The sequence below is a fragment of the Ambystoma mexicanum genome, chromosome 8 (assembly GCF_040938575.1).
Source record: "Ambystoma mexicanum isolate Mex_15411 chromosome 8, UKY_AmexF1_1, whole genome shotgun sequence".
NCBI classification, from domain to species: Eukaryota; Metazoa; Chordata; class Amphibia; order Caudata; family Ambystomatidae; genus Ambystoma; species Ambystoma mexicanum.
In genome coordinates, this window is record NC_090929.1 from 582,988,801 (window position 1) to 583,005,437 (window position 16,637).

General features: G+C 41.2%; 1 protein-coding gene across 8 annotated transcripts in view; it reads right to left on the bottom strand.

Annotated features, from left to right (window-relative positions):
- Positions 1–16,637, bottom strand: part of CHD5 (chromodomain helicase DNA binding protein 5) — a 2,731,226-nt gene that overhangs the window by 1,400,078 nt on the left and 1,314,511 nt on the right. For all 8 annotated transcript variants that reach the window (XM_069610277.1, XM_069610279.1, XM_069610280.1 and 5 more), the window contains one exon: positions 12,728–12,869. In XM_069610277.1, the coding sequence (XP_069466378.1) occupies positions 12,728–12,869 (142 nt within the window). The remainder of the gene's footprint in view (positions 1–12,727; positions 12,870–16,637) is intronic.

The window sequence follows — 16,637 nt, forward strand, 5'->3', positions numbered from 1 at the left end:
TACTTAGTCAAAAGGTGGATGACTTGAGTGTTAAAGTAATACAAATTCAACAGAGGGGAGAAAGGAGAGAGGATGAGGTTTCAGGGGGTGCTGGTTCTCCACCTGAGTTAGAAAGGGAAGGTGGAGATCAATTACCACAAATACAACGGGCCCCTCCAGTGGCAGAAGGGGTAAGGAGTTTAATTATGCCAGTTCCTTTGGCGCCTCCAGAACGTTATCATGGGGACCCCAAGAGGTTTAGGGTGTTTTTGACGCAATGTGAATTACATTTTATGAGTAGACCAGAATTATTTCCCTCGGTTGCATCTAAGATAACTTTTATGTTGTCCTATCTTTCTGGAGAGGCATCTGCTTGGGCAGGGTTGTTGGTGAGTCAAAAGAGTTCGGTTTTAGGAAATTACACCAGTTTTTTAGAGATATTCCGAAAGATGTTTGATAGAAGACAGTTATCTCTGGAAGTGGATGGTGAACTTTTAGAACTCAAACAAGGTAATAGAGACCTGATTGCTTATATAACACAATTTAAGTCCCTTGTGTTAGAAAGCAAGTGGCCCGAGATAAACAGGCCTCGTTGTTTTATCGGGGCCTTAGAGATGAGTTAAAGGATGCATTGTCTGGAGTGGTTGAACGTCCTACTTCTTGTGAAGGTCTGATTGATTTGGTTATTCAATTGGACTTTCGTTTGAGTGAAAGGAAGGCAGAGAGGCGTCATTGTCAGAGTGACGTAAAGTCTCTACTTAGAGTGGATAGATCTAAAGTAGAGAGTAGATCCAAAGGGAATAATCCACCTCCCAGGGTCCGAGGTCCTTTAACTGTGGAAGAAAAGGCTAGGAGGAGAGATAACAATCTGTGTTTATATTGTGGATGAGGTGGGCACTTTTTAGGGAACTGTCCTTACACTCCCAAGAAGACTTCTACTTCAGCGGTCAAGGTACAACAGATCACCAATACTGTGCAGACAGCGGTTCCCCATATAACCGTAAATGTATCCTTGTTCTTTGGGTTGGAGTGTAAGGGAAATGGTCCCGTTATGCTTGACTCAGGTGCCACCGGGAATTTTATGGATTGGGGTCTGGCAAAATCTTTGGGAATTCCAATTCTTCAGAAAGAGGTTGTAGAGCAGGTTAGGGCTGTTGATGGTACATCTCTATCTTCTGGTCCTATTACTCACAGAACTGGGTCTTTAACTTTGGAGTTATCAGGAGGTCACAGAGAGATAATTTTGTTCGAGTTAATTGATGCTCCTTTGTTAAAGATTATTTTGGGTATGCCTTGGCTTACTCTCCATAATCCTCTGATTGATTGGAGTGCTAGGACAATTGACATGAAGTCAGATTTCTGTAAAGAGAATTGCTTTTCAGGAAGTCTCTTTGAGGAAGATGTTAAACAAAGTAATTCAGTGTTTAGTTTTCTGGCTGAGACTGGAATTGGATGTCATGATGTGGGAGCTGTAGTGGGTCAACTTCCCCAGTGTTACAAAGATTTTTGGGACGTATTTGATGAGAAAGTGGCAGGAGAATTACCACCCCATAGGCCCTTTGATTGTAAAATTGAGCTGGAGCCAGGAACAATTTTGCCTAGTAGTAGAGTATATGCTCTTACAGAGAAAGAGAATGATTATTTAAAAGAATATTTAATGGAAAACTTGGCCAAAGGGTTTATTCGTCACTCTAAGTCACCGGCGGCCTCTCCTATATTTTTTGTACCAAAACCGGATGGAACGCTTCGAACTTGCATAGATTATAGAGCAGTTAACAAAGTCACTGTTAAGAACCGGTATCCTCTTCCTCTCATCTCGGAAATGCTTAATCAAATACAAGGAGCAAATATTTTCTCTAAATTAGATTTGAGAGGAGCTTACCATCTTGTGCGTGTGCAGGAAGGGGACGAATGGAAAACAGCGTTTAAGACCAGGTTTGGGCTGTTTGAATACCAAGTTATGCCATTCGGTTTATGTAATGCTCCAACGGCTTTCCAATTTTTTATTGATGAGGTTTTTAGAGAATACCTGGATATTTTTATGGTCGTGTATATCGATGATATTTTGATTTTCTCTTCTGACCTGGATCAACATCAGAAACATGTTTGCTTAGTCTTACAAAAGCTGCGAGAAAACCATTTGTTTGCCAAATTGGAAAAAAGTCAATTCCATACAGATTCTGTGGAGTTTTTAGGTTTTATAATTTCACCTAAGGGTTTAGAAATGAATCCTAAAAAAGCTCAAGCAGTTCTTGAATGGCCCTCTCCTACTAAGGTTAAGGAACTACAAAGTTTCTTAGGGTTTGCCAATTTTTATAGGAGATTTATCGTAGGTTTTTCTCGGCTGGTTGCTCCTATAACGAGACTTTTGAAAAAAGGAGTGAAATTTGACTGGGACCTTGAAGCAGAAAAAGCTTTTCAAGAATTAAAACAAAAATGTACTTCTAGTCCAATTCTAATTCATCCAGACCTCTCTAAACCTTTTTTTGTGGAGGCGGACGCTTAAAATTTAGCGTTAGGGGTGGTGCTTTCTCAAAGGAATGAAACTACTGGTCAACTACATCCAGTGGCATTCTTTTCTAGGAAGTTTTCTGATGCTGAAGTGAACTATACAATTGCAGATCGTGAACTATTAGCAATAAAGTCTGCTTTTGAAGAATGGAGGCATTTTCTGAAAGGGACAAGACATACGGTAACGGTTCTTACTGATCATCGAAATTTATTGTTTTTAAAATCTGCAAGAACCTTGTCTCCAAGACAACTTCGTTGGTCCTTATTCTTTGCCGATTATGATTTCGTTGTGACTTTTAAGCCCGGAAGTCAGAACAAAAAAGCTGATGCCTTATCCCGCCAATTTCCTGGTAGTGAGGAGAGAGGGATTCTGGAGCCAGAACCTCTAATTGCTCCAGAGCGTTTTTTGTTAGCCGGAGCCATTAAAGAAATGAATTTTTTGAACGAAGTTCGCCAGAATATGTCCTTGCAGAAGATGGAGGAGTGGGTGAGACTGGATCCAGCCAGAAGTTTGAAAGACGATCTTCCATTTTTTTATAACAAGCTTTATTTACCTACTGAAGAGTTAAGAGAAAAGGTTTTTGAGAAATTGTCATGAATCCATTTTATCAGGACATCCTGGTTTCAGAAAAACTCTGGAATTGGTTCGAAGGAACATTTGGTGAGAAAAAATTTGCCAAGACACATTGAACTTTGTAAAAACTTGTGTAGTCTGTGCACAAGCAAAAAGTCAAGTTGGGAAGCTGCATGGTTTATTGGAGCCGTTACCTGTTCCTCCTCGTCCTTGGCACACTATTTCTATGGATTTCATTGTTGATCTCCCTCAAGATAAGGGTTGTACTACCATTCTTGTTGTGGTGGATCTTCTTACTAAAGAAGCACATTTTTTACCAATGGAGGGAGAGGTTACCGCGGAAAAACTGGCTCATAGTTTTTTGCAAGGTGTGATTCGACTGCATGGACTCCCAAGTCAAGTTATCTCTGATAGGGGATCTCAATTTATTTCAACATTTTGGAGGGCCTTCTGTAGGAAACTTGGGGTAGACGTTAGTTTGACTTCTGGGTATCATCCGGAGACTAATGGACAAGTGGAGAGAGTAAATCAGGAATTGGAGAAGTTTTTAAGGTGTTATTTACAAGCTGGAGAGGAATGGGTGGATTTGGTATGGTTGGCAGAATTCTCTTACAACAATTTGGGTAAAGATGCTACTTCTATGTCCCCTTTCTTTTTGGGTCGTGGATTTCATCCTCGCTTTCTGAGTTTTGAGGTGTTGGAGGATTCCGGGAATCCTAGAGTGGAAGATAGTTTGTTGGTAATGAAGAATAACTTGGATAGAGCAAAAAAGGTGCTGGGAGAAAACAAGTTGAAATATAAAAGGTGTGCTGATTTGAGAAGGAAGGCTGGTCCTGAATATAAGGAGGGAGACTTAGTTTGGCTTTCTACCCGGTACCTAAAAATTAAGGGGAAGAATAAATTCAGTCCACGATTTGTAGGCCCATTCGAGGTAGAGAGAATCATCAACCCTGTGGCAGTACGATTGAAATTACCCAAGCATTTGAAGGTACATCCTACTTTCCATGTTAGCCTTTTAAAACTGGTTAGTTCAGGAACTAGATTTAGAACACCACCTTCCCCTGTGATTTTGGAGGATTCATCTGAGGAATTTGTGGTTAAACACATTTTGGATTCCAGGAAAGTGAGGGGAAGGTTGCAGTATTTGATTGATTGGGAGGGATATGGACCTGAAGAACGATCATGGGAAGATTCAGTTGATGTACATGCTCCCCGTTTAGTTGCTAAGTTTCATGCTAAAAATCCACATAAGGTAGGCCCAGAGACTGGGCATTAGGAGGGGGGTACTGTCAGGTTTCCTTCCCCTATTCAGACTCTTTTCCCTTATTCAAGTTTCTTTCCCATTAGTTCTCTTTTATTATCCTTTTAGATTAGCCTTGTGTGGGTGGGAAGTTTTCTATTGTAGTTGGTTTGGCCTTAACTTACTGATTCAGAATCCTGGTTTTGACCCAAGGCAAAATGGAGTTTCACAGTGACAGCTCTGATTGGTTGGAAAACACTGCTGAACAGCAATGAACATTCTAAACTGTCACTCTTTGCCTTTCATCATCAAAACCCCAGCTGAGAGGACGTGTTTAGTGGCTGCTCCTGCTTTAGACTTGGGCCTGGTGGATTTTATTCCTTCAGGCATTAGCAGTTGAGCGGCTACTTTCTTGGGGGTTTCAGGAGAAGCTATCAGCTGTCAGGAATTCGTTTTGAAGACAGGAAACTCTGAAGATCTTTAAGAAATTGTGCTGGAGATAAGTGACTTTGTTTTAAACTGCAGCTCTGTTTATCTTAATGACATTTAAGTGAGAACTCGTAAAATGTAACCTTTGAATTTATATTTTTGAACTTATGGGCGAGCAAGTGTTTTCCAGCGTGTGTGATTCGTAGCGCGAGGATCTGTTTGCCGCGTGAGAACTATATAGCGCGTGTGTTTTTTGTAGCGCGTGTGCTTCCAAGCGCGAGGATCTGTTTGCCGCGTGAGAACTCTATAGCGCGTGTGTTTTTCTTAGCGGGTGTGCTCCCAAGCGCGAGGATCTGTTTGCCGCACGAGAACTTTATAGCGCGTGTGTTTTCTTAGCGTGTGTGCTTCCCAACGCGAGGATCTGTTTGCCGCGTGAGAACTCCATAGCGCGTGTGTTTTCAAGCGCGTGTGCTTCTGCGCGAGAACTCAATTGCGCGTGTGGTTTCCTGCGCGTGTTTTTTCACGCGTGTACTAGACCGCGTCTGAACTCTTTTGCGCGTGAATTCTGTTTCGCGTGTTTTTACAAGCGCGTGTTTTTCTGCGCGTGGATTTTCCTTACAGTGCGCGTGTTCTTCAACGCAGTAAGTTTTAAACGTGCAAATCTTCTGAATTGAGATTATCCGCGTGTGTGTTTTGCCCGTGTTTCTTCAAGAATTCACAAACTCTATTGAATTGTAAAAAGTTTGAAAACAAAAGAAAAGTTTGAAAGAAAAAGAAAGAAAAGATAAAGACTATTTAACTGGACAACTAGTGAATTTTTGGAAAAAAGGCAAAGAGCAAAACCTTCCAGGTTTGCTCTAATTAAGAAGTTGCTGTGAATTTCAGGAGTCTCAAGTAAGAGAGATTTTCAGCTTCTTTTCAAGCTTCTCTAAGAAATTTCAAGAGAAGAACCAGGTATGATTCTTAATTATTAGTTAAGGATTTAAAGTCTTTCCACTCTTAAGGTTGAATAAGTAATAAAAGGATTTGTATCAGCTTTTCTTATATCCTCTGCAGGTTCAGCTTTGGTTAGCCTTGACACAGTCAGCCTGGTGTTGTTTTGTTATCCACTTCCCCTTTTCCCTTTGGGGTGTAGTTTGCAGAGCTGAATTGAAACCTAGTTCTGAGAATTACATTTCAGGGGGATTGTCGGGGGTTCAGCAGCTTCCGCGGGCACAGGACCTCTCAGCCTGACAGCATCCAATTGACGCTACTCCTTCCTCCCCCTCTGACAACTCTATATTAGCGCCGGTGGTACTTGCTGCCCTGGAGAAACGGGTAAGGTTATCGGTGGGTCCTTCAACACCAGTTACCTTTCCAAGTTCCAAAAGAGCTGATGTTCACATTCACTGCAAAGACCCCATACATATGGAGGGCGTAAATAGCTTGCCAACACCCCTTTCTAATGTACACCAGTCTGTCCCCTCACCTGCTTCTAGTTTGTGGCCGTCTTCACCTGCTCGGCCACCTTCCCTTACCCGGGTTGTACCTGGTATTAATATCTCAGCAACGGATCCCCTGTTTTTCCCCCCCAAAAAGGCATCGAACCATCCATTGGGCTTTGACATGCTGGAACCCACAGCTGACAAGCAATCTCTGGAAGCATCTTATCCGGTACTAACAAGAATACTAAACTTGTTGGATCGTGGCCATGAGTACACACACTATGAATTGAGGGATTGCAAAACCGCAATTACAGAAATCCTATTAAAAATAAATAAACTAGAGGGTTTCATTTTTGCAGACAGTCTCAGACTGGGTCGGGACGGACATAAACCACAGAGAAAAGAGGAGCTATTAACCAGCTCGGTCTCGACCCAAACAGATGTGTTAGAAATTCCAGTGAATGAATCTACTACTATGAATGTCCCCACACTCACTTAAGCATTCCCGCAATACTTTGCACATACCCTGGCAGCCCCAAGACCGCCTACCACATGTAACATTCTCTCGCACGCACAACTATGTAAGGAAGTAGCAATCCATTCGGAAAAGCTGGAACAGCTCCTATTTTTCCTGCAACCCAGCCAGGTGGAGGAAAAAGCGGGCCCGTCTCATTCCTGCTTGGAGGGAGGACAGGAACTCCATCCGGACAGCCCCTCTGTACTAACTAAACTGTTTGAAACCACCAGCCAAACTGACTCCTATCTTGATAACATCGCTTCTGCCCCTGATATCAGGCAATCTATTGATGAGAATAGTCTCCCGCAACTACCCGAGCGGTCCTTTATATCAAGGAAGGAAAAAAGGCTATTCTTCCGTGCTTTAAAAAGGAAAGCTGACCGGAAAAAAACGGCAAAGATGTGCCAAGATGAATTAATTCCTCCCACAAAATCAAATGAAAAAACCAAAATAAAAATTGAGAACAAGAGTTCAGCAAAGTCACTGAGCAAGTCTGCTGGACGGAAAAGTCTTGCAAATGACTTGGACACTGACGAAATAATTGTAACTAAACAAACAAAAAAAGTGCACCTCCAAATACCCTGTTCTGGGAATGAGGAGCTAGGACATCCCTCATCTCAGACGCAACTACCTAACTTCTTTAAACCTATTGATAACAAAACAACGCAAATAGGTAAGGTAGTTGTGTCCCCCTCGATCATTAGGGGGACGGTGACCGAGATGGCGATCACTGATGTGATGACCATAGAAGGTGACAATGACATCGAGTCTCTTAATCCCTGCAATGATCGAGAGACTGTGAAGAAATCCTCACCTATGTTAAACAAATTGGGAGTAGGTGGTAAGCAAAAGCAGCAGGAGTCAGTGCCAGAACGGGTTGCTCACCCTGAAGAACTCGGGGAAGCCACAAAACAATCCACTACTATCCTAGGATGGGAAATCATATCATTCAAGAATGGCATAAAGCGACTTAACCGCTCTGCCTTGATGCAAGCCTTCAACCGTATACCTGGTTTGCGTACGTTGCACTCGAATGATATCGAATGGATAACCCTGCCACCCATGCAAAATCATCGCATGGTATGTAAGGTGCAATCGGCCATTATCACCAACCTCCTCCTGCAATACATGGATGAGTTACGTTTTATTGGCCTAATGCTGTATCCGTTCGATTCCATCGATGATGCTATTTCATTTAATGAAACGCCTTTGGCGCCTGGTCCGGCAGAATTGCCAAAGTCGGACACTGTTGATTCTAAGAGCGGCATTAATGCGGAAGTGATTGCACAACTTGTAAATCTATCTAATACTAGTAAGGATTGGTCATGGCTAGCCGCATTACAAAATACTCGAAACTCAGCTATGTCTAACATTCCCCAGTAAGTAGCCTGCATTTCTCTCCATCCTATCTTGGAATTCATGCGGGTACAGCAATTTGAAGCTATGGTTTAGTAAGCCGCATGTAGGATTGGAGTGTGATATTATGCTATGTCAAGAAACTATGTGCACATACGATCTCGTGTTGCCCGGTTTCAATGTTATTCAAACTCATGCGAAACAAGGCACATGTGGTCGGCCGTATGAGGGGTTGGCGATAGCCTTGAATACAAATCTAAATATATTGGCACTTGATGTTTTCAAAGCAACTGTAATGATGGCTGTACTAATCCTGCTCAAGGGCTCGCGGCTAACTCCTATTCTCCTGGTGTCTTTATATCACAACCCTAATACGATCAACCAAACATGTGCATTTCAAGAGCTCAATACCTTATTTGATGACATCTTGGTTCGTCATCCTGCTTGTGATATTGTATTAGGAGGGGACTTCAATGCTTATTGTATGAAAAGTAACTTTACTCCGTTGAGTTTTGGGAGTACCTACCAAACATGGCATAGAGGCAGATTGTGGCAAGAATACTTAAAATCCTGGGAACTTGACATTATTCCGTTTTATACTAGTGACGGGTGTTATACCTGGAGAAGAGGGGATAGATCGACATGTATTGACTACTTCGCTATATCGCGAGGTTTGCAATCGTATTCCGCCAACATAGCAATATATTATCCCGGCCTTAGTGACCATTACATGATCCATCTAAATCTTCATTGTGACATGATGCACCTGCACATGGACCTCCAGCAAGGGCTCATAGAAGGGGACCGTCCTGGCCTGTCAATTCGCTGGGCCACTAAACTTTGTAATAAGGTGAATGATATGGTTTCTGCACGTTTAACACTGCAATACAGTTCTGACTTCTATTCTAACAATCCTACTGAGGAGATTACTGTGATATCTAGCATAATAACGGAGGTAATTCAATCTCTCCAAGTGCATGCATCGCTTCCCGAAGTAAGATCATCGCCGATAGCCCTGAATTTTATTCATGAAGCAAAAAGATTAAAGAGGGCGGCCTTGCGGAGTATTCTTAAAACCGCTCCCACATGGGAGGTTTACCTAGCAGAGAAAAAAAGCATTCTCAACTCTTATCGGAATAAATGTAGAGATCACAGACATTTTATGTATAATCAGGAGAATCAGAAAATGTTTAGCACATTGTGCCACAGGGACAGGCGCGCCACTTGGAGTTTGCTTAGGGCAGGTACTACTGTACTTTCCTCTGATCAATTTTCATCCATCTCTGCACAATCTTGGAGAATTTACTTCGAAAAAAAGTTTGCCCTCCCATCTGCATTTGTAGAAATCGTTTATAAATGGACCTGTTTAGCATCACCCTCCTTACCACTCTGGGATATTTTGAGCATTGAAGCTGCAATAATTGCCCTGAAATACTCAAAAGCAGCAGGCCCAGATGGGATTCCGCCTTGCGTTCTTAAACGCCATCCAGCTTTGTGGGCAGGGATTTTCAAGAAACTCTTAGATAACATGTTGACAACTGTGTATACCCCACCGTCATGGCTAAATTCCATCATTGTTCCAATTTATAAAAAAGGAATGAGGTCTCAGCCATGCAATTTTCGTCCAATAGCGCTAATTGACACAGCTGCTAAAGTGTTTGCAAGTTTTCTTTTGGGGGAATTACAAACAGTCATTAGGAACCTTAAGATCCTGTCTAAATATCAGATTGGTTTCCGTGCAGGAATGGGGACCCCCTTAAATGCTACAATTATGGCGCATTTATTAGCTAAACATAAACTTAAGGATTCTGGCCCACTATACATGGCATCGATAGACCTCACATCCGCCTTCGACTCACGTGTACGATCACTTTTATGGAAAAAAATGGCTGCTATGAACATACCACAATACATCATACAACTAATATCCAAGCTCCACACAAATACCAACTATTTGGTAAGGGTAAATAACCAAGGTGCTACAACACATCCCATAAAGATTGTCCTTGGTGTGAAGCAAGGATGTAATTTAGCAGCCACCCATTTCAATCTTTATTTATGTGGCATCAATGATATTTGGAACACCCAGATCTCCTATCCAGCAAGGCTTGGATATCTCAAAATACAATGGCTAGCTTTTGCGGATGATATTATAATATTTGATCGTACACCCAAAGGCATGCAGACCAAATTGGATTTATTTGCATCCTACTGTTTAACTCATAATCTGAAATGTAATGTGGAAAAATCCAATATAGTAGTATTTAGGAATCGCAAGAGAAAGAACATCAACCGAAATTGGAGAATTGAGAATTTTCCCCTAACCATAGTTCCTCAAATTCGCTATCTTGGGTATACATAACTGACTCTCAATCTCTAGCAATGTGGAGGGAGATATTACAAACAAAAGCTGCCCCTCTTGCCACGCAAATGCGGATGGTATATCTAAAGTTTTGTAAATTTTCATTGATGCCACTTATGCAATTTTACATCCTAAAAGTAGAGTCTGTTATCCTTTTTGCTTTAGATATGTGCCTGGCAAACATTAACACCTACTTTGACCAACTGCAAGGGTGCATGTGGAAGGGGGTTTTGAGGTTGGCTAAATCCACACCAAATATTGTTATAAGGCAGGAACTTGGTATTACTGCCTTATCCGCACGCCGTAATTGGCGTTTACTGGCTAATTTTGCCAGAATGTTATACCCACCTGCAAATTGTCTTTATGAAGATTTGGGCCAACTCATGGTCGCGTCTGAACGATGTTCCATCACGATCTATTATACACAAATGCTTTATTTATTTGACGAAATTGCACTTGTACCAGCTGATCTCGAATTTAGACCTAATCATGTAAAACATCGTATCATAGAAAATGACTGGTGTAAAACGCTAGCAGGAATGGCGGGTCTTGAAGGCTACAAGGAAGCAGTTTGTTTTTGCTCTTCAGGACGGCCCCACAAACCCTACGTAATCCAGTTTCCCTGTGATAAGGCTAGGGAAACTTATTTGCGATTTAAAATGAACCAATCTCTTACGCTAGAAAGAATCAGTGGTCGGAAACTGCACTGGAAAGTAGAAGCGCAGTTCGGATGTAGTTTCTGCAGGAAGGGTTCGATTCAAGAAACCTTGAAACATCTGGTTATATTTTGTACATATTTTGAGGCAACACGTGCATCAACAATTGCAATCGACTGTATATTAACTGAGGCAAGCAGGGAATGGCTTTGGTTAGCTTGCATGTGGGGGACTCGCACGAGCTTTATATTAGCACTGTGCAGACTGCTAGAAATTATAAACAATGAACTTGAGAAGATGTTTCACAAGAATGACGAGCAGCCTACCTGCCGAGGCTAATAAGAAAATAATGGCACTTAGCTGACCTATAAAGCACATTGGAGCTACTGTTAGAATATGATATGTTAATCCTTGGTAAATTGACTTTTCCTATTCATGATCCCTCCTAGAATCTGAATTCCCTTACTGTTGGTTGAAATTAATATCGTAATTTCGAATTTAATTGCAAGTGTGACAATGAAGTTACATCATATTGTGTTGTCTACCGCTGGAACTCTTGTAAAAAATAGGTAGATGGGAAGTTGTTGAAATGGCGTTATTATGATGGATAAGAAATGCATCATGTTGACCTATTGTCCTGATTTAAAGGTATATAACTCGTGCCTATTACCTAAATGGAATAGTATATCAAAGAAAACAAATTGCCACATCGATATTTTAGAGGTGATACATAAAAATGTACTTTTATTGCTATCAATAAGAAAATATATTTTTATAAGATATGTTAAATTGCAGAAATGAAACACAAAAAAAAAATGTCTTTCTACTGTAATATAACAAGAAAAACTTATTTTTTATGAAAGTTGTAAAAGTTTGTTGATCAAACTAATCAAACAACGGTTTGAAATAAAAAATAAAAAAATAGTAGTCGAATTTGATTTTGAGTTGCTCTTTTTTTTAGTCTGCCAGTTTCAATAGCCCTCAATGTTATAATTTTCTTCATTTAATTGTGTTAAATATTTGTTGGGGTTTAAACTTTCATATGCTTATTTAAAATCTATAGCAGCCTGTTTTATCTCTGAGCCTCTGGCCAATCATGTGGTAGGCCTTACTTCGTTGCTCTCCCCACCCTTACCTTGCATAACTGTGATATGATAGGAAGCAATAATATACATTTATTTAAGCAGCAGCCCATCAGCCCACGAGGCCGCTTTCTCTTTGGGAATATACTTGGTATTCACATTGAATAATCCTACCTTTTCCCCAACATACTTCATTTTAAAGTTTTGTAACATGCCAAATTGAAGTACAACCACTTCTCTTTCAGAATTTGACAGCCCTAGTATTCTAGAGTCCTTAGAGGTTGACTAATCATTTCTGTAAAGTGAGTGTGATGATATTTAATTCCTATAGTTTCCTCTTGTTAACACAAAGCATTCTAAGCAATTGATGCTTTCCATTTTACAGATTTGGGGTTTTAAGCCTTTGCTATTTTCATTTAACAACAGCAGCAAAATATGCATTACGTAACATTTACATAACTGGTAGTTCCATGTGTTTCATTTAAAATATCTTTGCAGAAGTATGAATAACAAATATAACTAGTACACTTAACCTTTGAGTGTTGCTTCCTTGATATGTTGTCCACATTGTATTTATTAGTTCATAATCCAACTTACCACAGCAGCAACAGGAAAGAGATATGGGTGATTACAGCATTTCTTCAAATCCATCATAATATTGAGTAGTGAAACCTGATTTCCACCTCCTTTTGAGTTCAGTGCTTCGAAATTCCGAGTCAGTATAAACTTATAGTACTTCCTGAATCCAACGAAAAAGGAAAAACATCAATCTTAATTTGGGGATTTACAAATCGTGGAAAATGCATGTGAAGAATTGGGCAGAACAGAATCAGGCTATTCTGATATTGTTATTATTCTAAATGTTATTATGTATGGCATGCATGTACATGATCATGTGCTAATCCATGACAGCCCCTCCCTGCCCTTAAAAGGGCAGCCCCTAAAATCTGGATGAATAATGCATGGCTGTTTTCCTCCTGGTCCTATCATTTAGCTGTGGCACAAGTAAGGAAAGAGGCAAGAGAGACTGAAACTCGAAATTGCCGCCCTTTTTGAAAGTCCATCATATCCCCACTCCCAAAACTCCTGTCTGTCACTGCCTACACTCTGTTCTTACCCAGTGGGGAGGAAGGACCGCTCTGGGGCAATGGGTTTGTCTTGGAAATAAGACAACACAGCGCAACACAGGCTTGAATCCCGATCTCGCGCTTAGAAACCACTCGTTGGTATTAAGTGCATTATAAATGAACAATTATAATTATAATGCTGCAGCCTTCCCATCTCCCCTGACCCAATCCTTTTTTTAGGCAAAGGTGCTGCACAGTTTTTTGAGGAATCCACCTCCACCTTTCACCTCTTCTGCTCGGTTCATTGTGAAAAATCCCCTGCACTGTTGCCGCATCATTCTGTTACCGAAGGCTTGGCGTTGCATCAAAATCTGGTGAGTTATGGCTGTTGGTAGAGGGGAAGCAGGTTCATTTTAGATTGTGTGAGAAGAGTTTGGGGCATGTAGAGAGACAGCAGGGTAGACCTCTGAGCGAAATGAACAGGGACTATTGCCCGGTGCCTGACAAACACCTGACAAACGCCTTGCACTGTTTTGATGGGCCCTATCCTCAAAGGGCAAAGATACCAGCAGGTCACTAGCATAGAACCTGAGCATGTTAGAGTGAGGGTTGAGGCACCTCTAAGTGTGCTAACCAACATACTAAGGAAGGTAAAATGGGTAAATGCGGTCTTCACATTTTTAAGCTGCTTTTCTACGGAACCTTAAAGGTACCCAGTGATGTTACTGAAAAAAAAATACTGAATTAACTTTTAACAAATAAATACAGAAAAATAAATATATATGGGTGGGTGTAAGGGGTTAAAAGGGTCAGGGGGGTTGGAGTTTGCTTAGAAATGTAGGGAAGCAGGAGGTTTGGGGATCCCCCAAGTAAGAAAAATCATAAATAATGTTTGATTTCTTTTTTTTTCGATAAAAGTTGATTCCGTAAAAATAACTTCAGTAACATCACATGGAACCAATCTTTAGTTCTTGCGTCCCATAAGCCTTAGCCGGTTATGGTAATGCGTGAATTACCCCAACACCTCTTTCCCTTATCTGCCAAATCGCAGATACTTGTTTTGTCCCTAATGGGGAACAATGGATCTATTTTATAGAGAGACAGAGAGAGAGAGAGAGAGAGAGAGAGAGAGAGGTGACATTGGGAGCTACAGAAATGAGGGTAAGAGTACATCATGGTTCAAATGTCCAATCCCCGGGAGACCTATAGTATCGGGCATAGGCTCCATTTTGGAGCCTTTATCAGAATTCGTTGACTTCTTTCTGAGACCCAAAGTAAGCAAAATGAAATCATATCTGAAGGATACCACTGCTGTTCTTCGGCTATTGAAGGATCTCCCGTTTGACACAGAAGGCCAGTTACTTGTTACTTTAGACATTGAGTCATTATTCACAAAGGGCCCACAGATGGCGACTCTACAAGTCATTGAAAAGATTTTGAGAGACACGGTTCCCCCACTTGATACGCCCATTAATTTGATTATGCAACTCGCTGAGATCGCCTTGACCAAGAACTATTTTATATACGAAACCACATTCTTCAAACAAATATCTGGTACAGCTATGGGCACTACTTTCGCGCCAAGCCTGGCGAATTTGTATGTGGCTGACTTTGAAGAGAAAACCATCTACCCCAATACCAACCCATGGGGTATACACATAAAATTGTGGAAGAGATACATTGATGACGTCCTTATGATATTCCAGGGCAATGAACAAGGTCTCATCACTTTTATAGCTTGGCTCAATGAACAGAATCCCTTCCTCATCTTCTCTGAAACACATAGCAAGACTTCTGTTCATTTTCTGGACTTAGATCTGGAGATCCGAAATAACCAAATAAACACCAAGGTTTATAATAAAACCACAGACAGAAATTCACTTTTGAAATACACGAGTTACCATCCATCCAGCCTGAGAAATAACTTACATTTTGGACAATTCCTTAGGTATAGAAGGAATTGCTCAAACCTGCAGGCCTATGAACAACAATCAGGCCACCTCTGCTGCAAACTTCAGGAACGAGGCTATCCTAAACATACGATCAGAAGAGCTAGAAAAAGAGCAAAAAACATCCGCGAGACACCACGTTGGAACAACATATGAAAGAAAAGGTACAAGAAGAGCAAATTACCACTATCTTTAGCTTTTCACCATTGACAAACAAAATCAAAAAAGAAGTGATTAAACTGTGGCCTCTCTTGAATGTGGGCGAGTCAAAATTAGAAAAACCAAGATTCGCGATCAAACGAGGCAAGAACCTGCGAGATTCCCTCATCCATACCTACAAAGAACCAAGGGACCCCATTACAAACACCTTATGGAACCAGGCAAAACCTATAGGAAATGCACCATGTGGTACCTGTAGTGCATGCATTGGAACGACTAGAACCACATCTATCAACATCGGTTGGCACTATCCATGGCTTCAAAAAAACTTCACAAACTTTAACAGCAAGAACGTCATTCATCTGATTACCTGCCCCTGTGGAAAACGATATGTGGGCAGACTGGCTGAACATCGATCCTGCATCTGCACCAAAAGACTAACTGCCCCCATGGTTACTCACTTCATAGAACATAAACATGGGGTGATGGACTTAAAATGGACAATTATTGAAAAAGTCAATGTCCCAAAACTAGGGGGCAACATCCATGATCTACTCTTTAAAAGAGAATAATTATGGATTTTCTGTTTGAGAACAGACAAGACAGCATTGAATGAACCAACCAGCTGGCAGACCCTGGCTACCCTATGAAGGGCTCCATCATGGTTGATCCCGATCTATTCTATTTTCATGTAATGATTCTATTTTGATGTTATGATTGTATGCATATTATGTTGTACTACTGAATAGGTGTACTTTGTAGATCAGCGTAAATAATGTGGCAATTCCATTAGTCCAGCTAGGGAACGAGTTATGATGTCCTTTATCCATTATCTGTCAGGGTCCAGATATGAACCTTTGGTCACCTCCTTTAGCTACTAACATGCCTGATTAATATGCCCCTTCAGAGAAATATATGTCAGGTGCCTTTACAACACTGCAGCTTTCCAGTTTACTCATTTATCATCAAAGGGAGGACTGTCATCTACCTGTCCCTACCCCTCGAGCTAGTGGCCTGCTGATGTGGGTGCAGTTTTTTGATAGTTTTGGCCACATTTATTTTGTGTGGTCACGCCCCTAGAACCTTCTCACTTCTCACATATCATGTCACACGTATCCACGTGCGGAGGCATGCAGTACTAGTCCCCTACACTTTAGCATTACTCATGCAAGAATGTGCGGGCCATACACTAGTCCGTTTTCTATGTCCGGTACTGGTTGCCACTTACGCCGCATTGCGGACGCACAGTAATCTACATCATCAATTACGACCGTACGCTTCTCCACGTACAGCCATCGGAAACCTAACACGGGTCGGCAGCATCTACGAGCC